The 27662-nt window shown below is 35.6% G+C and overlaps 1 protein-coding gene across 1 annotated transcript; it reads right to left on the bottom strand.

The window, feature by feature from the left end:
- LOC145686280 (uncharacterized) lies at window positions 1–27662 on the bottom strand. Its single transcript, XM_081759411.1, has 11 exons — window positions 27422–27662; window positions 17678–17877; window positions 14619–14709; window positions 13069–13187; window positions 11797–11933; window positions 10871–10937; window positions 7695–7860; window positions 6993–7183; window positions 5174–5339; window positions 2615–2754; window positions 1–336 (listed from the first exon to the last, which is right to left on the bottom strand). The coding sequence occupies exons 1-11, from the start codon at window positions 27498–27500 to the stop codon at window positions 1–3; spliced, it is 1692 nt and encodes a 563-aa protein (XP_081615537.1). The 5' UTR covers window positions 27501–27662.

Genomic DNA, 27662 nt, shown 5'->3' with positions numbered 1-27662 from the left:
TTACACCTTTGATATTTCAGAGATAAGCGTGTTCACTGAAGGAAAATTCTTGTCGCAGTCATTTTCAATTTTGTACATATGTTTCTGCACAAATGTCCACACCTGTTCCGATTCCTTCGGATATTCTGCATCCAGTACTTGAAACGACTTGAATGTGCTATCGATTGCTTTCAGTGGAGTTTCAACTCTGTAGAGATTATCCTCAATACTCACGTAGAAGGCTTGAGGTTCATCTATTTTTGAAGCGACAACGACGGGCATGGGCTGCACACTACATCCAAAGCGCTGCATCTTTAGATGATGCCTTTCTAACTCTGTTTGAAGATCGGACGCTTCCTGTAAGTCATGTACACAGAATTATTATCACGTTACACACCTATTAACACGTTATCAAATTCCAAAAACTACAAATACACGTATAATTAAAATGAGCTTGTATTTTAAATACGAGGTGCACCAATAATATATATAGCAATCCAATTAAACTGGTACCAACTGTTTTCAGGCATTCTTCTATACTAGAAATGTAATGTAATGAGGTCATAATTGACGCGAGTCACTTCTACGCGATATGAAATGTCTTGAAAACTAATATAGGTTAATATGACAGTATTTCGAATGTATTATTATACCCCTTGAGTTGTACATTTTTAATACCGTTCATTGTGTTTGTATTATCCGATGCAATTAAGAAAAGTTCTGGAAAAATTAAGTAAAGTTCCTTAGAGGAATCTACCTTTTAGTATAAGGTTTGAGAATAATCACAAAGAAAACAATCTGAATTATTGCACTTATAAACTTGACAGTAGTTACGTGAATAGATAACTGCGACATCAATAAAATTGTCCTAAGCTTACACTTAATGGTTTACATTTACAGTAATAAATATTTCAATTAAATGTGGCAAACTTGGAATCACATCCAGACATAAAGTAAGCACGGATATTTTAAAGATAAAATAAATTTAGATCCTGTACGTCAATGACCGCAATTCTTGACGTTACAAATCTCCAGGAAGAAGAAAGAAAAACCTTTGCGGAAATTTGAAAAGCAAGGATGCTACAATATCAATGAATTAGTTTTTAAAATAATGATCGCGAAAAGGTTGGTGCCGTTCCCCTACGTGCTGTTTAGTATTTTTATAAGATTGATATTACACACATATCATTACCTCGAGTATAAACACTTCTTACTTATTTATGCCATAAAATGAAGAAAGGAGTGCTATCATAGTTCCAATATTTGAAGGGTTGAATGAAGAACATTTTTAAAGACACTGGGAAAAAGCTGTTTTGAGCCAAGTAAACATTTTATCCATGACCATAAACATATTTAACCTCTACTTATGTTTCAGAAAGTTTACATAGCATTCACCGAAAGTTTTACAGCATTTTTACGTTTACTATTGTTATTGGAATATAGGGTTTCATCACGGGAACTTCATAAGGCATAAACCTACAGTGGAACCGAAAATACGAATAACATCCTAAAATCCCCTCCCCCTTCCTCCCGGGAAATCGAACGCAGTCGCCCAACAAAGGAGATAAGTGTACTAGCAACGAAGGAGTAACTTTTAGGTCGGCTTTAAGTTCGACACGTTTGAGGGATGTCGTCCCTCGGAGAGCACACAATCCGAGAGAGGGGAAGCAAGAAAGGAATGGATGGGGAAGGAAGCGGTCTGGGACCTGTGTGTTAGGTACCATCCCGGCATTTTTAGCATCATTCACTGTGTTTATATTAAAAAAAAAAAACTCACTCAACCCAGGAAATAACACTCAGGATGATTGGCCTGAAAAAGCTGTTACACTTCTTTGATCGAGTGATCCCACCGGGAATCGAACCCAGAACCGCTCGCACCAAAGGCGAGGGCGTTAGCGACTAATAAATATTGTGTTTTCCTATTTTATGCATATTCCTTTCTATCTACACAACTTAGGTTCACGATATCTTCGTAAGATACAAATCGCGTCACATACACCGATACATGCTTTACTAATTGCATGAAGAAGAGTCATGTATATTGCAAAATATGGTTGATAGCTCACTCCACCAAGGGCGTGCTGTCCCGAGGGGGCCTTTTCTTAAACTTTTTTGTTTCCATGTACCACCAATATGATCCTCTTGATATGGTATGGTAATCATATCAATTGAGTGCACATCAAAGATGGAGCGGGTCAGTGGCTATGGATCACGTGGGGATAATTTTGAGTATACTTTAGTGGATCTTGGGTTACATTTACATGTTCCACTGTTACGTATGACTACCCTAACCCAACAATAACAACTGACTCATTGTAGTCCTCAATATAACACATTCCACTTTGATACACTCTCGACATATTCGGTCAGTAGGTCGAAGTAGATCAGTAGATCATGGTGACACGTGGTGAGTCAGAGTGGATCGTGGTTTGATGAAAATGGTGTTTGCTTACACAATATTTTTGTTTGAGCATAGCAGTTTTTCCAGAAAAGCTGATTGTTTTTGTTTGTTTGTTTGTTCGATAAGGTTTCGTGCAATGTTCTCCATTCTCCAATCACTAATTAAATGTTAATGACATATTTCGTGGTAATCAAGTGTAGATATTAATACATTATATTACATAATGGTACATACTCTGACATGAAAAAGGAATCCTTGCTGTGCCTCGTATTTGGAAGGTTTCCATAATCCACCTCCGTCTTTCCTTTTGATACACGTGGTCACAGATGGGAAATATCTTCCAAGAAGTATTAATATTACGACTGTTCTGGCATCTGGAAAAGAATGAAATATCAAGAACATTTGTAGGTAATTAATTTACGCTTATATAGCGAGGTCCGGAAGTGGGCGTACCTCTTAATTGGTGTTTTCTGACGGTTTTTGGTTTTACCTACATTTGTTTGGTAACACTGCTTGGCATTGTCTGGCAACATTGCTATCCATTTGTTTTCTGCTTGGTAACAGTTATCAGATCAGTTCCTGGCCGCTGGATTGGAAGAGGTTGTGCATCCAGCTCTTTGCCAGGCCTCCAAGAAGTCCCGATCTGACGATATCAGACAATGCTCCCTGGGCTTTCATGAAGCAACACGTAAGAAACACTCGATATCACACAACGCAGGAATTACGAGCAGCTGTGGAACACGCCTTCATCCTCGTTGACTCCGGAGTATCTCCGCAAAACATCTGCCAGAACTTTGTGCAGAATTCAGTTGTGTTATGACATGGATGGTGATCATACCTTTGTTTACGACTCTTACGACTTTAAGGTAGCTGTGTACAGACATTCTACCATAACTAACACTATACTGTTGAAACTAAAGGGGGGTACGCCCACTTTTGGACCACTTTATACTAATTTATTTGAATGTAAGTGCTAACTTTCTGACTGCATTCATTCTCATACCTGCCGAGGTTTGCTCTGTGATACGCAATGAATACTGTATATTACTTTAAGTCAATAATCAAAGAAAAAAGGAAATTACGTTTTGTAAGCAATGGACAGCAATCTGAAAAAAAAAAACACACAAAAAGTATCATCTTTTGTAACTACACCCAGATTCGGCAAAGGGATAATGCGATGTTTCTTATATGCAAATATTGGGTCCAAATAATGGGGAAAACTAATCTTAATACGATACTTATCTATCGCCTATAAGTACGTGTATAAAAGCTGTACATGAAGTATATTATTTCAAGAACCAAAGGTTAAAGTCAACGTATGTATTTCTCTTTGGGAAGTTGCAACAGATACGGATAAAAAGAGAGAAATTGAACAGCTTAATGAATCAAAATAGACAATTAACAACAAGTTAAAGACTATACGCTGCGGAAAAGTTCTTTCGTCACAAATTCTAAACATTAGTTTCATTCATTGCTACAAAAGGGATTTCATATCTGCTTATTAACCCTACTGAATCTATCTTCTTCATATACTGTTATTCAAGTAATTACTGATTTCAGGGATGTAAACTGGTCACTGAACTCAGTATTTCAGACTCTTTGGGAGATTAAACGAAAAATGTTCAATTACTACACAGCAGTTGAAATATTTCTCGTGATCTGAGCTCAATAATGAAACAAAAGAATAACAGAGCTTTTTTAAGTGCTCGATATGTTGTCGATTTACAATTATCATTTATTTTTCTTCTAGATTTTGATTTATTCTGCTCGGACTTACGACTAAAAGGAGACAAGGGAAAATTGCCGGAGCACCTGTAATTGATCTTTTCTTTGCTTACGGGAGTAGGCTGAACAGTGTTGCGTTTTAATAATTATAGTGAACAATACTTAATGAAATAATAAACAATGTGTACACCATTTCTCCACAGTCAAAACTTACTTCCATGCACTTCGATAAATTTTATTATAATTAGCAATTTTTAAAAAAGGGGGCAGGAAGGACTCGTAAACCTTATTCGCCTTCTGTGCAGATGGTATGGTAAAAATCAATACTGGATAATGAAAGTGTAAGTGTAAAGGCTAATATGGAACAGAGAAACAAAAGAGAACTTCTTCAGAAGGGAATTGGGAGGGGAGGGGATGAGAGTACAATGCTGTGACACTTAAAATGCGTCTTGATTTGTATACTTCAACAAACTTTTCTTATTAGATTACGCAATTTCTAGTTTCTTACTCCGATTATTCAAAGTATTCAAATGTTCTCGGAGGGAGTGACCGCCCCTCCCTTTAATCCGCCCGTGGTGTCATTCGTTTGGCTTTTCGCTACTAATTCAAAATGCTTTCCGAAACAAGTTGTCTTCTTGTGACAGCAGGGGGTGGAAGAAACAAACAAACCGTGAAAGGAAGAAAGAAGTGGTTTTGGGCTCTTCCAGTCCAGACCATTCTAACCACTGAGAAGTGAGAATCACAACGTGATTTTTCTGGTAAGAGCGTCCTTTTTAAAGCAGCTAACAAGCAAACAGATGGTCAGCCCTCTTCCCTCTGCAGCATACTTTTTATTCTCTGTTGCCAAACTTACTGAAGAATATATTGCAATTAATCTAACGCATGTAACGTAAATTGGAGACCGTGGTTGGATTTATATGGGTCTTGTCTATTTGTATTAAAAATTTCAAGTCATTACCTACAATACTTTGTTAGAAATTACCATATTAAAATTTACATGTTTTCAAATGGGAAGTTAGAAACATAAGCGAAGAGGTAGAAGATCCCCTTAATAAGAAAAATAATTACCTTCCCTGATGTTCTCCTGCAGCAAAAGTTCTACTAATGTGGCTCCGTCATTTGTTGTTTGTTTGGTCGTGGTAAGTATATGCTGAATCTTCTTTAAGTCTGCATTCCACGTTGAAAAAAATGTTATATCTTTCCCAGGATATAACTGGCCAAAATCAATGTCGATCTGAAAAGTAAAAGAAATTGTTGTCACATATACCTAACGCTGTTTGATGATATAATGTTCTATGCTTTCTTCTCTTTATACAAAAGTTTGGTAGTATAGTTTTCTTTGAAGTTCATTAAATAATCTTTGTTTCAACAGAGCGTTTTTAATCAAGTTATGAACATCAATGGCATTCACCCCACTATAGTATCCATTTTCAGAAAATACTATGTCTGATTGAAAAAGAAATCCCAAAGTAGGCATGTAAAAAACAATTACTTAGAGTGGAACTGATAAAATACACGCAAATATAAAACAAACTTCCAAGCGCTTTCGCATTTATGGAGTCGTCATACAGGGACGCAAAGACGAAAGTGGAATAAGAAATAGAGAAAGACACAAGGACCGCACCTATACCAACAGTGATTTCTCCACAAGGTTCTCTACTTTCTCGTATGAGTACTTGACAGCAGTCACGTGATCACATGACCACCATAGCACCTAGCAGAAATATGGCAAAATGAAATGAAATCTTTGAGTTTTACGTCTCACGGTTACGCCGGTTAGGCTAAAGGAGACGGTGATGATGAGAGATGAATGAAATGGTGGAATGAAGAAAGTGGGAGAACCCGAGAAAACCCACGAGCACGGTGTTTCTACACCACAAAGTCCACACGGCGGGAGCAGGGTTTGAACCCGGGACCCCAAGCACCGGAGGTGAACGCTCTACCACTGAGCCACCGCGCCCCCCCCCCAGAAATATGGCGTAACTCGTCTTACTCTGTATCTTTCTTCTTCCACTTTCGTCTTTCTCTTCCTGCCTAACAAAGCCATAAAAGGTGAAAGCTCTTACAAGCTTTTTTTTCTTTCTTAAATCTTTGCGCGCATGTACTGCACGTGTATTTTATCTAATTTCTGGTAACTGTTTTATACATTGGTTGGTTTTTAATTACACAAAAACGCGTCTTTAACGTAAGCTTACATAATTCTGAACCTTCTGCCGCTGATGCTGGTATATTTGTAAATTAAAATAAACTATTAAATGTTTTCATAGGAACATTATCAACAAGAGTGAGGATGTGGGGCTGATCGGGGAGCGGGCTGGGTAGCGTAGAGGTTAACTTATTGGCATTGTACGTCGAAGACAAAAGATCTATTTTCGGCCCACTCGCACTTTTTCACTCTGATTTTTCATTATTTCTGAATCTATACAGGTTTTGGTGTACTGAAAATCCGGTTGATTTTCTCAGAATTACTAAACGTTCTACCTGCTACAAGATGCACCATCTCGTCCATCAGCTTACTCACAGGAAAAAATTAGAACCGAAAAACTCCGAAACATAGTGCAAGACAGGGTACAACTTCATACACCGAAAAACATTTATAAACTCTCTCGCCTCATGCTAGGTGCTTTTTTTGCAAAGAAAAACTGCCGTGTTCGCAATTTATATATAGCATCAACATAAGACCCTTATGTTCATGATTTTTTTTTTAACTCATTAAATTTTGTTACTCGTTTTTTTTTTTTTTTTTCATTTTCCTTTAAGTACAGTTCGTTCTGTGATACGGAATTACACTTCTATAAAATAATATAAAGGTATTTTCTTTCTTCGGTTACATTCATAAAATAATAATAGAAAGATGTAAACTTCTTAGCAATATCACTACACTTACAAGTGTGTATCCAAGAGGCTGTTTTAAAGCAGGAAATTCCTTGAAGTAGGAGCTGATATCCTTCTTTGACTGAATGTAATTTGCTCTCCGATTTAATGTCGTTTGTTTCCACAGATCACACACTTTCTCCCATGGCTCTATATTATTTCTCAACCACGTGAGAGCTTCCTCGGCAAATTCATCAGTGGACTCTGAAAATAAAGGACACCATCTACATAATTCAGTGTGTAAGAAACGTACATACTCAGTATACGTAAATACATATGTATTAATTTCTAGGACAGAAGTACAAGAAATAATATTTCAATAAACATGTGAAACAGACAGTATTATACTTCTGAACACAATTGTCCTATGAGGTGTTCGGAACATGTATTTACAAAACGTCCCGTTAATATATGAAAGCAGTGATAGAGTTTTACACACAGATGAACAGCAGATATACTGATTGCACAAATTCACGGAAATTTGTTGATTTATAATGAAGGTAGTGCCCTTGAACTGTGAATCTGTTGATTGACCATAATACGTGAATATGTGTAACCATGTAAAAAATCGGCACGCATCTCTTTTAGGAAGTTTTGTACCCTTGTCTGAATATAAGATAGCATAAAACACTATGCATCGTGATTTACTGATAAAATTATAATACAGAATTTATGAACATGAAAGCAAATAAATGAAAAAGAACTATGAACGTACCATCTAAATCGACTTCGGTAGAAGTTGTAGCTGCACACCGGTTTCTCAAAGGCAAAACACCACTTTGCCGCAAATACCTTCTTGTGTTGCAATATCTGTCCCAAAGTTTCCCTCTTGCCAAAACCTTCTTCCCTTGAGCAACTTTATAGGGGACGTAGTAAGTATGCTATTTGAAAAACAAATCACTGTTATAATATACAGTCCTGATATCCTATTGCACAACACAAAATTACAATTAAACTATATTATTTCCACAGAGAAACAAAATACATGGAAACCTGTTTAAAACGAAACTTATATAAACCGGAAATTTGCCGAAGATGAATAGTTTTTAGTCCCGGCAACTCTGTCTGATTTGCCATATGGTAAAGATTTTTCTCTTAACTGATTGCCAGCTCGAAACGTAGGGGCACTGTAGTCTGTCTGTCTCTGCGTTGGCGTTACTACTGAACTTCTGTTTTCAATAGTTAAGATCTTTCGGCCGTGAACAAGAATGGAGATAATGTTTCTGTTATTTAAGTTACCTGTTTCCTGTTTTTGTTGATACACACATAAGCACTTTTCTACTGTCAAAACTTTCTTTATAAATTAAAGACTTACTGCTTGCTACTCCGTCATTACACATGCATTTTCAAGAATTCGGTCATTTTTGAAAAAAAAAATGGTAGAAATTTAGACCAGTTGTTGAAAATTTCCATTGTTTCTGCTGCAGAAAATGTGGTTTCGGTGTGGCGTGTTTGTGTGCCCAGTGTTGTGTACAAATACGGCAAAAACAAATGTTATTGTTACTTTGGAGGACACAATACGATTATTGAAGAGAGAAAAAGAGACAATGTTTGTAAAATATAAAGTTCATTTCAAATGTTGCAAACGCAAATTTCCAACACTGAAACCCAGAAAATGAAAACAATCCTTAAAAGGCGGTGAAAATGTAAAGAGGAATGTGAGAGGAAATACATAATAAAATAATACATACTTGTAGTTTCTACTTTAAGCGTCTGTCTTATTCAAATAAGTTCACTTTGTAAATTGAGTTTATGTTGTAAATACATTTTTGTGTTAATTAATCTTTCACCTCAACCATTTTAACCTAGGTATAGTACTACGAGATTATTTTTACCAGCAGTTATTGTTACAGAACTTAACTTTTCGAATTTGCACACAACGGAAAATTATTTTGTTCCTTGACGTTCCGTCTTATACAAGTTTCACTGTATATATATGCTGTAAATTAGACATATTGGAATTTCTTTTTTTTTTTTTTTCTGGATTCCTTTAGTACTTCAATAAAATGAGCATTGAAAAATGTATTCTGATAAGTTATGGAAAACGTTCACTTGTAAGTTAAATTGTAAATTTCTCCTTGTTCTGAAGACAATGATAAAATAAATATTAATACAATTAAGTCTAATTTTCAATGGGTGTTCAGAAACTATACCGGCGAAATCGGAAGATGATAGTTAATATAATTCTAAGCAAAAAAGCTTCTACACATATCCGATTCTCAGCGGCCTGACACCTACAGGTTGGTAACAATTCTGTACATTTTTCCAAAACAAAAATGTATTACTCATCCTGTATTTTTTCTAAAGGTCATCTATGATGCATTTGAATGGTGACAGAATGGCCTTTCCAAGGGTATATGGCACGTGACGATAGTTGCGTTGGAAGGAGCCTCATGAAGCTAATTTTCAGAACAAAATATCTTTCTTCCAAGAGCTTCAAGAAACACGGTTGCCAACACTGTCGCCAAATAGGAACGACAAAAAATTACGCATCAACTTCAATTTTTATGCTGAATAATGTCGCAAATTTATATATATATATATATATATATATATATATATATATATATATATAGGATGGTGCATTTAAAATTTGCCACCCCTATATCTTCGAAACGACTGCGAATATGAGAAAACGCTAAAACACGTCCATCATTATTTTAAGGGGCTTGAATTTTCAGCTATAAAAGATCCCCCTAAACACCCCATATAGCGGTATCTAGAGTCAACTTGAAAATTTTAAATAGCAAAGGGGGTCGAGTGATATATCGTTGGAAAGGTCTCGACAAGAGAAATATTTTACCTAGAGTTTCAAGTCCCTATGTTGACTCCATCTAAAATGGCTCGGGTTCACATTCTTTCCAACGATATATCACTCGACCCTCTTTGCTATTTAAAAATTTGAAGCTGACCCCATGTACCCCCATATGGGGGTACCTGGAGTGGACCGTTTATAGCTCAAGATTCAAGCTCCTTAAAATAGTGATGGACATGTTTTTGTGTTTTCTCATATTTACAGTCGTTTCGAAGATACACTGGGTGCCAACGGACTTTATGGACACAAAATGGGAACCCCCGCCATTTAGGATAGGGTCAACATTGGGACTTGAAACTTTTGGCAAAATATTTCTCTTGTCTAGACCTTTCCAACGATGTATCACTCGACCCCCTTTGCCATTTAAAATTTTCAAGTTGACCCACGTACCTCAATAGGGGGGTACCTGGGGTGGACTTTTTATAGCTCAAAATTCAAGCCCCTTAAAATAATGATAGACGTGTTTTTGCCTTTTCTCATATTCGCAGTCGTTTCAAAGATATAGAGGGTGGCAAATTTTAAATGCACCACCCTGTATATATATATATATATATATATATATATATATATATATATATATATATATATATATATATATATATATATATATACTACAGTATCAGAAAGAAAAATAAAATTGTCCTTATACAATCGAACTACTTTTATTAAAATGAAGAAAGTTTTTTTCTTCCTCCACAACTTCCCTTCCAACTCCACTATCGTCATATATACATCAGTGGAAAGGTACTTCCATTGCCGTTCAAATACGCCATGCGTCATCTCTTTAAAGTACATACAGGATGAGTAATAAAATTTTGTCCTGAACAAATTTGTATAAAATATTTACCAACCTGTAACTATCAGACCGTTGAAAATTGAACATATTCTTATGGGATCATTTTTGCTTAGAAGTACATCAGCTATTATCTCCAAAAGTTGTCAGTATGGTTTCCGAACAATCTTCAAAGAATCATAAAATACTCCAAGACTTTTAAATTTTTTCCAGTGAACGCAAAGAAAAACGAAAAATTAGCAATATACAAGAATTCCCTCACCTAACTGAATTTAACACAAACCTTGTTTTCAGACGGAAACAATCGTACAATCGCCTCACTTATTGAAATGAATGACTGTCTACTGATCCTGTAAGACAGAAAATGAAATTTCACAAACCAATTCCTATAGAAGCTTGAATAAATATTAAGAGACGACGCTCCATTGGGGAGGAAAAAAAAAACACTTGTTTATAAATTTTAAACTGACACACAATCATAGTATTCGTCTTGCGAATAAAATCAGAAAAACACACTGCTGAACAAGACTGTACTTTTAATATAAAAATATATTTACACGTGACGTTTCGATCTTCTAGCCAAGATCCTCATCAGAGTGTACGTCTGATGAGGATCTTGGCTAGAAGATCGAAACGTCACGTGTAAATATGTTTTTATATTAAAAGTACAGTCTTGTTCAGCAGTGTGTTTTTCTGTTTCTTATAAATTTTGTAACACTGGCACTAAAGAAAGAAGTGAATGTTTAGTTTCATTAAGTCAGGCAAATAAATGAACTATAATATTTAATACAACTCAACGTGTTCCAAGTTACTGCAAACAGTTATTAATCAATCCAAAGGGTGCTATGCAGTCATCAGAACACTTTCAAATTCCAACTGATCCATATTGTTGTGTACCACAATGAGCAACTAACGAATTAATGTGTTTGAACTTTTGCTTTGATAATTTCAATGCATTTTGAGACCAAATTAATCCTAAAAACACAACTACAAACATACTTGTAATATAGATCATAAGTGAAAAATACTGTCACGGTGATAAACGCAATCAATACCGTCGAATATGTGCCATGTGAAAACGAGATTCTACTCGGAATTCTTAGTGAAGACGATAAATGTATAGGACAGCAATTACTTAATATTTAAGACTATTGCATTTACATTATCTTTAACATACGATACCACAAAATTTAACGAAACGATCTGTACCTTTTATCTGCGCCAATATATCGAACGATGACATCTGTTAATAAACTGCGAGCTCTGCTATTAAGATGTCCCAAATTCTTGTGCGTAGATAATACTTCTTTTCCTTGCAGTGAACTATTCAGAATCTTCTGCAAGTCCTAGAACAAGGTACTTGTGATCATAGAATTTGAAATAAAACAAAACTTAAACAACAAAAGCAAAACTATAAAATAATTTGATATCACTTATGTTAAGATCACATAAACGTGAATACGTATAACCAGACGTATTTTATTTCAAAAATTTACAAAAAGAAACTCTTGTTTTCTACGAAAAACAAAAACGAGCATGAGCATGTATGTGTAAAAGTACACATATGTCCCAAATTTCGTCGAAATGGGTGCAGTATTTTTTTTTTATTTTTTATTTATTTTTTTTTTTTTTGATATCTGGTGATTACCTGAAAAAGAATTTCATTTTCAACGCATCACAACTTTGACAATTTTTCACATGGAAATTTTATTTTGATGTCACTTGCAATCTTTTCTACCAGAAAACAAATGTTTTAAATTTCATTCATATCTGTTTCGTAGTTGTCGTAAACGAACAACGCCGAAATGCCATTTTTTGTATTCTAGAAGCGTAAGCACTAGTCGATCTACTTTTTAAAGCCTTGCTTGCAAAGCGACCGTCCTGCCTGATAACGTAGAGTTGGTTTTTAGTTTAGCGTCCCTTTCAGCAGCGAGGCTATATGAGACGTGGACCTACTGATTAACGTGGAATCCGAACCACATGAGCTCCCGCTGGAAATCGAACCCGGGTCCCCCACGCCATGCCTGATAACGTACACGTAGAAGAGTTTAATAACAGTCCAAGAGCCGATTTGAATGAATGTGGTATCAAATGAGTACATTAAATAAGGTTATAAAGAATATGAGTTATGTTTACATTGAGTTCGTCCTACCAAACACATGCTCACTCTTGCGGTCATAAAAGATGTGTGACTAACTGATTATTACGATCTGGAAAATTAAACTTTAAATCTAGTAACGGTTACACAAGCTATACCAACATACTTATATATACGTAAATCTTCTATGGAAATACGAAGAATAGGTAGTCTCTTTGAGGATAAACGGACACTTACAATCAGTTTTATTTGTCCATTTCATCTGTGAAGAACAATTCAAGTGAAAATATATCTTTGGATGTGAATTTTCATCAATTTCATGGGCTCTTTACGTGAAATACAAGGTAATTTTACACCAGGAACAATGTGTTGTGAAAACTTACGAATTCCTCTTTTGCTGCACTTTCCTTCACTTGGGGGTCTTCCATCAACGGGCTATTTTTGCAGATATCTACATCTGTGGATGTATCTCTTGATCCTGCCGAACCACATACTACATCAACTGGAATACACAATAAATAAATAAATAAAATAATGCTGTAAGAATTCTATATTAACCTATCCTTATTCTCTCTGTCAAATAAATTAATTGAAGTACCTTCATTACACGTAAAAGCAATCATCCTAAGCAAACAGAAATGCATGCTGGCGTTAGGACTTCACACTTTGACATATTTTCTTTTACAAATCAAAACCAGGAGTGGACCGTATATACCCATGTAACGGCTGCGCTTAAGTAATACTTGCACCCACGCTTTAAAAGTGAATTGAAATAAAAGTGGCCTGCTCGGACTGCCATTCTGATGGAGGTTTTCCTTAGTCGTACCACGATAATGGAAGCAAGAACTGAAATATTTCCAGGTCACTACACCTCTGTCCCAGTCAGAGGGCCATAAATAAAATTCAAGGGAACTCACATAATGTCTACATCCGAAAAACGATAATTTTCTCTACTGGAATATATAATTAAAAGTTTAAAATCATAAAATATGAATACGCAACTTACCACTGTCCTAATTGCTAATATATATTATAGTAGTGTAATATTTCAAGAGCTTTTCGACTGGCATGTTCACGCGAATCTTCGGTATATTAATAACATGTTATAAAATGCGAGAGATGTTCAACTCAAGGTAAGAAATAAGAAGTAAGGAAGAAATTAACAATATTTATATATTCATTTGAAGACACAATTGAACTCACTTGTGAATGCTCATCGCATCACTGTGTCTTACACCATTTTTTTAACAATTTGAAGAAAAGTATCTCAGCAACCTGATGCTCTGATCATGGAATCTGTTTAAAGAAAGAAAAATAGTATATATTGTTTCTTTTCTTCCTTTTTTCTTAAAAAAAATTCAGTTAAAAGTCACTTGCATTTTATAATAAGTTTCTCATATGCGGGAGGACGGTAGGAAAGTTCTCGAAATAAGGGCTATTTCAATTTATACGAGCGACTGGGACACTTACCCTTTAATTATCTTACCTATTTATTAACAACATTCCAAATACAGCCGAAAGGCATTTCACATTGAAACAAATAACAACAAAGGAAGGAAAGGAGCTTCGAAGTCGGCGAGGCGGGTCATATATTCAAGGTACCATCCAGACATATGCCTAATGAAACTAAGAAAAACCCTGGAAAACAATTGTTACGATGGCCTGCCTCAGGATTCCAACCAGGGACCTCTGCATACGCTAACCACTCACACACGCTCGCTCGGTTAACTACGAACTGCAATAGCACACAAAATGCTTATCTTTAACTATTACCATTTTTCCATGCTCATTTTTCATTTTCATGCAATAAAACAGATAAATATTAATCCGAAAATAAATGTTTAAACATGTTTTCTAGCGGTGTTAGTTGGATGTGTCTAATTAAAAATACTTTTCTACGTAAGTCATTGAGATTGAATTACAATCTACTCACAAGGTTCCTCGTAACAATACAATGTGCTTCCATTTGCATTGCTTATCCTATCTCCACCACCAACACTAGGGAAAAAGGAAATAGTTGTCACCTGGAATAAAAGTTTATTATTAGCTTCATTAAATACAATGATTAAAAAACATAAATGCATATAATTACATAGCGCAACTGCGTACGCGCGTAATTTCCCTTAAAGTGTTAACAACTGTTGATTGCCGTTACTTTTATTTTTTATCTTATGACAACGCACAGATTCAACAACTTCAAGATGCCTTTTCTTGAACGTGTGCTGATCATAACCAGTTTCATGTCAATTTTATTAATGCATTTTAGTTCAGTTTGTGGCATTTCATGTTAAGTGAACCAATGGTTCCCACTCCACCATCTATAATTTGTTTAAACTTTTGCTCCAATGTTACCTGACACAAAAATGAACATTAGTCTTTTGTAGTCCGGCTATCTCAAAATAACCCTTGTAACAGCAACAATAAGTACTTTTTTTTTAAGTGCTTGTCATTGTTCACTGAAAGGTCTAACAAACTTCAAAACTTGCTACCTGAGAGAGAGAGTTAGTCATCAATTCCCATGGATGCGCAGAATTTGTACATAAAATTCACAAAGTTTGCTTAAAACAAAGTGTGTGTGTGTGTGCAAGTGTAATGAGTGACAACGGTGTGTGAAGTCAATTTAGTAGACTGATACTTGAAATAAATAAAAATGGTAGATGTACTATAGAATAAAGAAAACCTCAAATCTGAAGCAGAGATTATTTTAGGGGCATGCGTTCTTATAAAAAGGAAAAGTACAAGATGTGAAAAATGAATGCTCTTCGTATCTCAAAATGGTTATGTTGCCAAACTTGCACCAAATTGGAACCATAACCAATGGAAAGAATACGTTTTCATATAATTAGAAACACATTTTTACGTAGATAACTTTCTTGGTTTCTGGATGGTGGAAAAATAGCTATTAGGTCATTTCACACTGAATTCACTACCGACAGAATTTGCATACCATGTCGATGCAAGTAGTAATATTTGTAACAAAGTCGTAGGAAAGAAGAGAAGAGATGGGGATAAAGAATGGATGGAGAGAATGATGAAAAGGGGATAGAGGAATACAATACATTTTAGTAACATCATGCTAAACTTACATTGAAGCCCTCCTCGCCTGTTAGTGAATAGAGTGCGTGAATAATTCACGCAGTCCCGGGTTCAATTATCAGTGGAAGAGCAACGAACACATTACAGTGTTTCTGATTTCACTTTAAAATGTAGTTTCACGTCTAATATAGCGTCAATGCTAAAATGGGACATTTAACTACAATTAACTAAGTAACTTACACTAAGGCCAAATCTATGTCTTTCAACTTAGTAAAAAGGAACATTTGACTATTTTGATTGCTGTTACATTAAGTACCCAAAATCACGATCTGCAATACAACATCGAGCATGAAAATTGATATGATCACCGCACCTTGAAAAAACTGGCTGTATTAACTTGTTCAATCTTTGCGTTATTGTAAAAATGAAAGTAAACTAACTAGAAACTTGATAGGTATTCCATATTTTCCAATATTATCTAACCAAATAAAAATTATTCTCAGAAGGTATTTCATCGACGCTTCCGATATTCTTTCAGAAAACATAATATATTTCTCAGAGGATTGACCCTCTGAAACAATCTGGTATCTATCAAGTCGAATGCAGTTAAGGACAGAGATATACCTTGGTGAAACAGAGATATATTTATTAAGACTAGAAGAACCTGTTAGAGAATCAAATCAAACCGTCATTTCGGGACTTTCGCTACATTTAGGGCTCTCAATATGATATTCGTACTCGTAAGTTCTTGTATCTCTTTCATTTACCAAACTTACAATTAAGTTTACATTTACATTTTTCGGCTATCTTTAAATACATGTAAAACTGCTGCACTGTGCGCTATAATTTAAGTATTAAATTGCAAACATTATTACATGGATAATTATTATATTTTTAAACATTGTCTCTTTTACGGATTTTTTTCCTGGAATCATCTGAAATGGATTACAATTTAACGTTTCGTTCAGAACATTAATTTACTGCCGTTGAAGAAAGTATGTGCATCCGATTTCTTGGTTTAAGTTCAGCGTCTCGTTCAGTAGCGAGGCTATATGAGACGTGTACCTACAGCTTAATGTCGGATCGGAACATGAGCTTCCGCCGGGAATCAAACCCGGGTCTATCGCGCCAAAGGCGCGTCACTAACCACACAAGCACTGAAGACCTCGTATGTGCACTCGAGTTTGAAAAAACTAGGAGGGTAACAAAGAAAAGATTTAAATCATTAGTTTCCTTGTTTTGTTCTGAGTTAGTAATAGTATGACTGGGTTTGGAAAAAGCTTGCTAATATTTTTTACGAGTGAATTAAACGTACAAAATTGTTTTCATTTTTTTCTTTCTTTTGCGAAGCATCAACTTTTACACTTACACATTGACACGGACTAATCCTTACAAAATGCAAGTACCATAAGTAACTGAACGCAAAAGACAAATTTTAAAACATTAAAGTGTAATAATTAAAATTACATCTTTCTGACAGTTTCGGTATATTTCTGACACCATCTTCAGAGAGGGAATAGAATGGGAAAATAGTGGTAGGCTTTTCTCATTCTATTCCTCTATTTGAGGATGGTGTCAGAAGTACATTGAAACTGTTACCAAGATATTTTAATTTGGGTTAATTTGAGTTTAACGTCCCGTTCAGCAGCGAGGCTATATGAGAAGTGGACCTACTGATTAACGAGGAATCCGAACCTCATGAGCTCCCGCCGGGAATCGAACCCCGGTCTCCCACGCCAAAGGCGCGTATATTTTAATTTGGGCACTGTAAGGTGTTTATATTTACAAGTAAAACAGTTTGCTGAAAAAAATAGTGAGTATTATACCCAACACTTTCTCTACCGATTAAAATCGTAATACGGTTGAAAATACACCTATGAATACGGTATTACAGGTACAATGATAACAAAGTACGATTATATTTGAGAAAAATAATAAGATATCAGTTATTTCTACCTCGCTATCACTAAAGGTACTGCCTTCTGAGCTGTGTGACAGGAAAGACACAGGGGATGAAGAAGTAGGAGATTTCATCTTCTGTTCCTTGTACAATTTATATTTTGATATAAATTTCATTCGTGGTCCAACTTTAGGAATTAATTCCTTTATTGCATCCACAGTTAAATTTTCGAATGCCTCATCATCGATTTCTTCCTCTGAAATAATAACAAATGTTTGTTCAATGAAATACACAGATTGCACAAAGCTCCTATTTAACGAACAATATAAAGATTATGTCGGAATCTAAGGTACACGATGCTGGGTGAACATAAATTTTGAGCTCCTTTCGGGAATCGAATCCGTCACTCCTCACACCACAAGCGCTAGGCAAAACAAACTGGATGTGAAGAAGCTCTAAGGAAATAAAGAAATATGAATAAAACTTCCCTGAAATAAGAAAAAATTGAATCCTGCAACTCTTCATTCTTTCAATTTAATTTTATAAAACGACATGATAAAATTAGGCAGATTATACAAATATGTTCAACTTTTTGTCACGTCTTAGCTATTTTCTTCAATGTCATTCAAACCGGTTAGCATCTTAAAATATAGGTCCTGAGCGACATCTTTCCCATATTCCTATCTTTCAGTTGTGGGTCAGCTTCTTTAAGCCAAATGGCTCTTTAAAAAAAAAAACTATTCGGAAATACAGCTTAGTGATTGCATGTACAAAAAGTATTTATCCTACTTGGAAGTTGGGATACAAATAACTGAAGGTCTGTCCTGAAGAGGCAAAGTAGAACTAAGGAGGTACTGTTCTGTGCCTTTTCTCTTGATATTATTTCTTCATTTGTTTGGTCTTTCGGAAAAATCTTACTTTTGATGACTTCAATATGTGAATGGAATGAAGGATCTGTCAATGCTAATGAGGAAAGCATAATTACTATTGCAAAAATATCTTTAATTGAGTAAACAGGAATGAAGTATAAACATCTAGCTTCATGTACCGCAGTTATGCCCTGTATGTTGATGGAGAAGAATCAACAAAGAAACAGCTGCTAAATTAAGAAAACCAAAGACAGGTCTTTTGTAATGGAACACCAAATCTTGGGAGTTACAGTTATTGTGATCTCAGAAATAAGCTGAGAAGAGGTAGAACATGCTTTAAAGAAAATGAAGACAGGGAAAGCAACTACAAGCTAAAACATGGGTGCTTAGGACCAGAAGTTGTCCTACCGCATACTATGGGATCTAATGAAAACAGTTTACAGACAAGAGAAAAATGCCAAGTCAGTGGAGAGAGAGAGAGAGAGAGAGAGAGAGAGAGAGAGAGAGAGAGAGTAGTACTGTATCTATATACAAAGAGAAGGAAGATGTACAAAATTGTGAAAATTACCGAGGAATCAAGCTGATGCCACATACAATAAACCAGGGTTTGCCCAAGTGGGCCCAGCCCGAAAAAACCCGGTGGGTTTTTTCGGGTTGGACCCACCTGAAAAAACCCACCTGGGTTTTTGAGCTTTTTGTTAATATATTATTGATACAACCAAGGTGATCACATTTTATCAGATTTTGGACTTTCCATGGGCGAATTGAATGCTTTCCCGTTAAGGTATACAACATTCAACATAAGACCTTTATAAAGTTCTGAATGCACTGAATGAATAAAAAAAAGCCTTATCTTAGCTTGAGATAGTTAAGTAACAAATTAATGTATGGATTATGCGTATAGCCTGTTTGAAGGGAAAAAAATGCAATTTTATATTTTAGAAAATACTTTCCGTGAATAGTGTGCTAGTGAAACGTTGTCCCTCATACGTTTGACGCGTTTAAAGCCATAGATGCCGGTACTACCAGTAAACATCTAGTGCATTAGTAAAACTATTAGTATTATTTATGCCTTACCTTTGATGGTAACACAAGTATTCTTCAATAAAATTTAGTTTTCCAACAACAACAGTTTAGTACAGTTATTTGTAGGTACTTTTCAAATAAGCATTCTGTAGAATCAACACCAACAAAAGCGTAAAAATTCGTCAAATTTAAGAAACTCGATGCTCAGAGTTCCGAACTACGTACCGCTTACTATTTCAAGTGCTGAATTCGAACTTTCGTACTAGTGGAAGTTTCGATGTATAGTAAAGGGAGCTGCATTTTCGACGGAGGAGGAAAAAAAACACGTCCCGAAAGAAGTTCTCGGGAAATTCCCCCAATTGAACGCGCAAAGCATCGGAACTGAATACTTCAACAATAAAACTATTTATTTTATGCTGGAAGATATTTAATTTCATTTAAGACAATCTGAACACATCCTAACTATATATAAAACTACATGAGCTGACATAAATTATTGAGCACGTCCTGTAGGGCTACAATGATTAAACTTGTCATGATGGTAGCTTTCCGGGACTAACCGACAGAAAAATTGCCAAAAGTGAATATTTTTAATTTTTAGGGGGGTCTAAAGCGGGTATGAAAAATTTCCCCATGTTATTTAAATGGGCCTTTTTTAGACATATAATCTCATGTTTTAGGTACACCCTACTTAGAATTGGAATAAAAACTTGAAATTCGGTATGCTTATACGTTTTCTTAGCAGTACCTAAGTAAATCAGTAATCATGTAAAAATCCAACTTTAGAGTGGTTTTATAGGGAACTGAAAAATCTTTTCCATGTTATTTATATGGAACACCTTTTACATCCTCAAATTATTGAGCATTTCCTGTAGGGCTACAATGGTTAAATTTGACATCATTGTAGCTGTTCGGGACAAACCCACAGGAAAATTGCCAAAAGTGAATATTTTTTAATTTTGAGGGGGTCTAAAGATTGTATGACGAATTTCCCCATGTTATTTAAATGGGCCTTTTTTTTAAACTTATAATCTCATGTTTTAGTACTTAGAATTGGAATAAAATCTTAAAATTCGGTATGCTTGTACATTTTCGTAAGCGTTACCTAAGTGAAACATCAGAAATAAAAATTTCCAACCGTAGAGTGGTTTTATGGGGAACTGGAAAATCTTTCCCATGTTATTTATATGGGACGTCTTCTATACCCCAAAATGTTTAGGCCCTTCTGGCATGATTAGAATGATGAAATTTGGCATGATTATAGCATTCCAGGACTAACGGACAGGAAAATAGCCAAAAGTGAATATTTTTAATATTTTTAAGGGTCTAAAAGATGATGAAGAAATTCCCTTGTTATTTAAATGGGCGTTTTCTTGGGATACAAAATTTTATCTTTAAAATAGTTGAAATAGGAAAAGTGTGGGTTCAAGAGATGCGAGGCTGTAGGCCGAGCAAAGACAGTGTGTGGGAGGCGATGCCCCCGGGTGGGCAGATTCAGGAAATATGAAAAGCAAGTTCACGACGAAAAGGGCGATAGATAAGAAATGCGAGGCCGTAGGCCGAGCAAACTCGGGGGTCTGGGGGTAGAGCCCCCAGCTAGCCAAAAGCTAGTTTATTTTATAAAATATGAATTATATCTTTCTTAATGGTCTTAAATTAATTTTCTGGAAAGATCCCTCTTACAACAAGTGCTCGGGAAATTCACGTAATTGAACTCACAAGCTATCGAAAGTGAACTTCAACAATAAAAACCATTTATTTTACGCTGTTAAATTAATATATTTGGTGTTCACATTTGGCAAACGTCACTGAGGCTTCTGGGAAGATTCAATCTGCATTTGTTCGTTCGTCTGCTTGTACCACACATACTACAGAGAATCACTTCCTGTCTTTTAAGTGTAAATTTTCAGAGTACAAGCACGAGACACACTAAATTTCCTGTATAGATTTTGGCGGCATGCCAACGTAAAATTTCAAAATGGTGACAATTTTTTTTTTTCAAAATAGCGGGTATGCACGCTACAAAGCGCAATTTTCGATCTTTTAAGTCGAAATTTTTAGAGTAGAAGCACGAGATGCTCTAAATTAGCTGTATATATTTTGGCGATGATCCAACGTAAAATTTCAAAATGGCGGCCATTTTTTTAAAGCAGTAGTGAATAGAAAATTGTTGCAAGTTGTGACAATGATAATCTTGAAATATAAATCATATTTTAACACTTTTACCCCAAAGACATCGAAATATTTTGATAAAACCCAAAAAAACCCAATAAAACCCGAAAATACCCGGAAAAAACCCATATGGGCCCAGGTGGGTTGGGCTTTTTCAGAAAAACCCGGGTTTTTTCAAACCCTGCAATAAACACTTGGACGATGAAGATTTAGAAAGAAAAACAACAGTTGAATCCATGCTACAGATGAGTACAACTGATACAATCAGTGGCGTCATTAGCTCTTAAATATTAGGGGGGGAGACACATGATATATCTCACATGTGCAAGTTATTTTCTAATTACATATTATGATTTTGTTTAATTTTATCGAAATAAATTAATGATATACCGTAACTCATGCAGTGCAAATAATAATAAAAAAAATAAATAAATAAAATACTGGCCAGCTGGTAACTTTATACACGACACAGAAAATTACGGGGGGGCATGTCCCCATCACGCTAACGACGCCCGTAGATGCAATCTTATTAAAGCAAACAATGGAAAAGCGTCAGGGAAAGCAATAAGGATGCAGTATTTACTGAATGGGCAAAGACGTAAGCCAGAGTACCAAGTCAGGAAGTTTGGAGGTATATGAAAGGAAAATGGAACTCCAGTAAAGTACAGGAAGATTGTTCAAGATCCGTATACAAGAGCTAGTGTCCCGGTAAGAAGCAGTGTAGAAATAATACATCTTACTGCGTTTAGAGTTGGACTGCACTATGGTTCGGAAGTGAAATCTCTATCTGGTAGCCCAAAACGCAACAGCCCAATACGAGCATAACCTAACCGTAACTACCCTACGCCAGAGGTCACAAAACTATCTGGATATGTAAGTCCCTCAATAATGAATAGGCACGAAACGAATATAATTAAAACGTAACTAACTCAAGGAAGCAGTCACAAAACTAGCTGTGTGTATTTTTGATTATTATCTATCAGAGTTGGTTGGTGTAAACCAAGATGGTTTAAATTTTTTTAAAATCCAATTGGTTTAAGCCAAAAATATAAAATAAATGGTTCACAGCCAGAGTGAACACAAATTATTAGTATCTTTATTCACTTCTAAGCAATTTAAATTAGGACGCTGTACTTCGGATGCAGTGAACTACTTGAATTAAAGTAACCTTCTGTAATCTGTATAATGTTTTGAAATTGTCCATTTATATCAATTATGAAATGAAATATTTAGTTTAACGTGCCACTTTTATACACCGAAGCTAAGAGAGACGGTGATGATGAGTAATGACTGAAATGGTGGAATGGAGAAAGTAGGAGGAAATGGGAGAACCCCGAAAAACCTACGCACACGGTGTTGTCCGACAGACGGCCCACTGGCGCGAGCTGGGATCGAACGAGGGACCCCACGCACCAGAGGTGAACGCTCTACCACTGAGCCACCGTGTCCCCTTATTTCAATTATAAGTCTGTAAAGTGATTTCACTTATGCAGTTGTCCTAAGGTGACGGAAAATATGCACAAGTATGCAAATCGGTTAAACATATTTCTATCACGTGTCCTAAGGTATAGTCTATAAACTCATCGCCTTCCTAATCAAGGGATCCCGAGTTCAAGTCCAGGTGAAGAACAATTTCTCTTGGATGTAAACCGAGTAGTGATTCAGGTCCAACCTTAAACTGTATTTCCCGTCCTTCATAAACTCACTGTTGAATAAGTATATATGGACCAGACATTTTCATTAATATGTAATCTCAACAAATAAAGTTTAAAGTGGAATAACGATGACCCCTACTATTTTTTTTTTAAAAAAAAGGAATAAAGTAATTTCAGGGTACTGGTGCTATTGAGCTCGATTTCAACTCCTTTAGAAAAAACAAAAATGAAATCTCTAAGTTTTACGTCCCACGGTTATGCCGGTTAGGCTAAAGGAGACGGTGATGATGAGAGATGAGTGAAATGGTGGAATGAAGAGTAGGAGGAAACGGGAGAACCCCGAGAAAACCCACGAGCACGGTGTTTGTCCACCACAAAGTCCACACGGCGCGAGCTGGGATCGAACCAGGGACCCCAAGCACCGGAGGTGAACGCTTTAGAAAAAAACGGTAACCCGGTCAAACTCGAAGGCAAATGTCAACTAGCTCTGTTTTCCTCGCAATCGATGACTTCCAATTCCAACATGTGCAGCAGCTGTGCGTGTTACTGAAGACTAGCCTTCGGCTAGCTGGAGGTCTCGCACCTTATAAACCCACAAGTATGCCAAAAGTCTAAGCATTTTGAGATGTAGAAGATATGATATTAAATAACTGTGAGTTTTCAGTTTTCTAAAATAAATAATATATAAATAAATAAAAATAAAAAAATTTAAAAAATCCCTCTATAACTAGATATTATGTTTGGTCAATAACTTGCATATCGCTATCAAAAGTTTGCAAGCATACCGAATTTCAAACTTTTGTTCCAATTTCAATTACCTAAAACATGAGATTTTATGTCCAAAACAAACATACATTTAAATAGCACCGGAAATCTTTCTTTTTATTTTAGAATTACCCTAAAAACTAAAAATATTTACTTTTGATATTTTTTGTGAGTTACTTCCAGAATGCTACAAACATGCCAAACTGCATCACTCTAACCTTCGGGCTACATCATTTAACTTAATAATTTTGGGCTGTAGAAGGTATCTCCATATAAATAACAAAGGAAGATTTTTCACTTTCCCAAACAACCTCACTGAACTAGGAAATGTATAGTTTTGGTGATTTACTTAGTAAATTTTATGAAAACCCTACATGAATACCGAATGTAAAGTTTTTACTCAAATACAATTTCCTAAGACTTTTTTTTTTAAAGTACACCGAAATAAGATGGGATTTTTACTCATTCTTCCTTTTCACCTACTAAAAAGAAAAAAAAATTCTGTATATTTTTCTCTGAAGGCTATATGTATGCCAAGTTTCAACTTTCCACGTCAACTGCCAGTTCCATTATTTTGTCAGTTAATGGCACGATGAAAAGTTTGAAACTTCCGGCTTTTATCCTAACTTAACGTACGCTCTAATGCAACGTGTGAACCAGATAATTGCTAAGGAGAAGTTCTAGAACACAGGTTCCCCATATAAATTAGCAAGGTTGGTTCCTTTCTGTACCAAAATTTAAATTTTATTTCACAGAATATTGCTAGCGAGCGTCAGCAAGTGAAAGCGGGTTAGAAGACCGCAGGATACGTTGTTTTCTGTTTTTATTACAGCTAAATGGGAAGTGGGACATGTGTTCTAGAACCTTGTAATTTCTATGACGTTTATATTTTCTTCTCGCTTATTACAAAGCTAAGGCATTACTGCCGCATCGCCGGACCAGTATTAGAATCGAAAAAAAGTACCAAAATGTACTGTATACGGATATATTTCGTTGGACTACATTAACTTACATTAGATTACCTCACATTAGGATAAGGGCATAAAAAACTACAGTGCAAAAACACAAACCAACTTGTGCTAGGTGGCCACTAAGTGCACGAATGCTATCTAACCGAGCCAAGGTAGGGCGGAGCTAGCGGACCAGCGCGGTAGTGTGCCCGAAGGGAGTCAGCGACGATGTGTACACGCGTAAGCGAGGGTACTGAAAACATCGGGTTTCCGCAATCATATACATTTCAATAGCACTTGCCATACTCCTCTTCGCGCCACTACATCATAACAACTATATCTCTCCGCGAAATGGTCCATCCGCCTCCACATACAGTGTCGCTTACAACATCAAAAATAACCAATTTCTTCATTTTTACTATTCCCCTTACATGACTTTCACTCATTCTTGCTCATAAACAAACAAACAAACAAACAAACAAACAAAAAATTAACTGACCCGGCAAATTTTCTAAAACTGTTCCGGTGATACACCAGTTAACCCCAAAGCTAAATAAGCTCCATTTCGTGGGAACAATCACATACAAAATTATTATGAATACTTGACTAATTTCAGTAAACTGTGAGATCAACTAAGCTTATATATTAGTTTCATTAGATCATGGTCCCTTGTACGAAGGTACTGAATGTTTAAACTTAGGTCAAGCTTCAGTACTGCTGAATGGGCTGACTGGTAAATAATTTGTGAACTACTGGTACATCATTTGAGGAATTAGTTGACCTCTGACCGAGTCTGATCGGGTTAGATCACTTCTTGAGGTCAAAACCGAGCACTCAATCCAATCAGCGCCCCACCTTTACTTAGTTTTAAATAGGGACTTTGTTTACTCCACTTTAATTTAACCTAAATATATTAAAAAAAATGAACTGGTTCAAACAAAATATCGGATTTAAAAAGAAAATGGTTTCTGCAAAACCTGTTATTTATGTGCTTTGAAGTTTGACATCACCATCATGAATTAAATTAAAAGTGCAAAGGTGGTGTCACTTAGTGTAACACAAAGAGAAAGGCCTTCTGTAATAATTTGAAAGCGACAGAAGCACACTTAAAAAGCATTAAATCGTAACCTATCGTGTTTTCTTTTTGCTACACATACCTAAACTAGCCTATATAACCATACTTTCGCTCGCTGTCGCTTGTTCAGCATTAATTAGTAAAAATTAAGGGTGAATTATTATTAAAATTCTTGATCCCATCTGTACTGTTTGTAGAAAGTAATAAGGGCACAAAGTATAACAATTAAGGGGTTAAATTCCAAAGTTGGACGTCCGTTTTCAGCAAAATTTTGAAACTTGCACGGAAGATACGTATAATTTGATCGTTTGTGTGCTTGATAATATATAAAGATAATACAACAACACTCTCTCTATTTGTTATATATAATTGGTTATAAACATGGGACTACTAAGCGAGCGAAGAGAACTACCTCGCGCAAGGTAACCGAATAGTTGCATTGTGGGAAAGTAACGAGCATTCATAATATCAATATTGCGGGTAATATACCGAATCGCTGTACGGGATGTGAACTGACAGTGTTGAATTTCGTGAAGCTCCCGTCGAAGGGTACTTCTATTATAGATCCTAACGTAACCTAACCTAACCTACACTTTCTCCCAACTCGCGAAATTGAAAAATTATACATTTTAATAGCTTTTACGCAATTTTGGTAGAAAAGTATCGGACGTCCAACTTCGGAATAAATGCCCAATTAAGTAAAACTCAACGTAGAAATATCAACATAGGACCACTATGATCCTCAAGCATCGAATCGTTCTGCAAAAGCTTAAGCCTCTTCCAAATAGTACGAACTCTCATATTAATAATAACCTTTCTCTCAACTTTTCACACAAACATCTTACAAGAAGTTAAATCATTATTATACCTTATATAATTTCATCTGTACATTTTCGGGCTTAAGTTTAGATTTGCCCCTCCAGTTTCCAACCTACGAAAATGCAGTTAAAACATTAAAAATTGTTAGGTTAGGTTAGATTAGGTTACCTGGTAAGACTTTAATTAGACTAGAACAGTGACTGAAACAGGTTCTAATATCGTAATTCCGAGTAAAAACGGGCTAGAAACTTTAAACTTACCCTCAATTGCGTGAACACATCGTGTCTCTATTTTGAAGTATTTTGATTTGGTGATAATAAAAATAATATTTTGGAAGCGTCATAAATGCTTAATAATACACTATTTCGTACAAGGGACTTTCGTTGCTTGTGCGCAATACAATTCAAATAAACATTTACAAATACATATCTTCAATTTACATATTGAAACTTACTGACTATCCACTTACCTTGAAATTTCATTATTAGGGTTTCTAAACCCCACTCTTTTAAGATATTTTCGTAATTCATATTAACTATAGAATCCATTATGGCGGCTACATGACAACTCGTAAAAGGCGGGATTTCGCATAGTTGCCATAACAAGAGTTTTATATTGTAATAGCCATTCTAACCATAATGCTATCGCTATTTTAGCAATACTAAATAATCTGGTTATATAAACAATATGCATGATATTATTAACCATAC

Source organism: Thermobia domestica, chromosome 5 (genome assembly GCF_964235325.1).
Source record: "Thermobia domestica chromosome 5, izTheDome1.hap1.1, whole genome shotgun sequence".
NCBI lineage: Eukaryota > Metazoa > Arthropoda > Insecta > Zygentoma > Lepismatidae > Thermobia > Thermobia domestica.
Note: the sequence above shows the minus strand (reverse complement) of the source record. Positions and strands in the feature narration are given on the sequence as shown.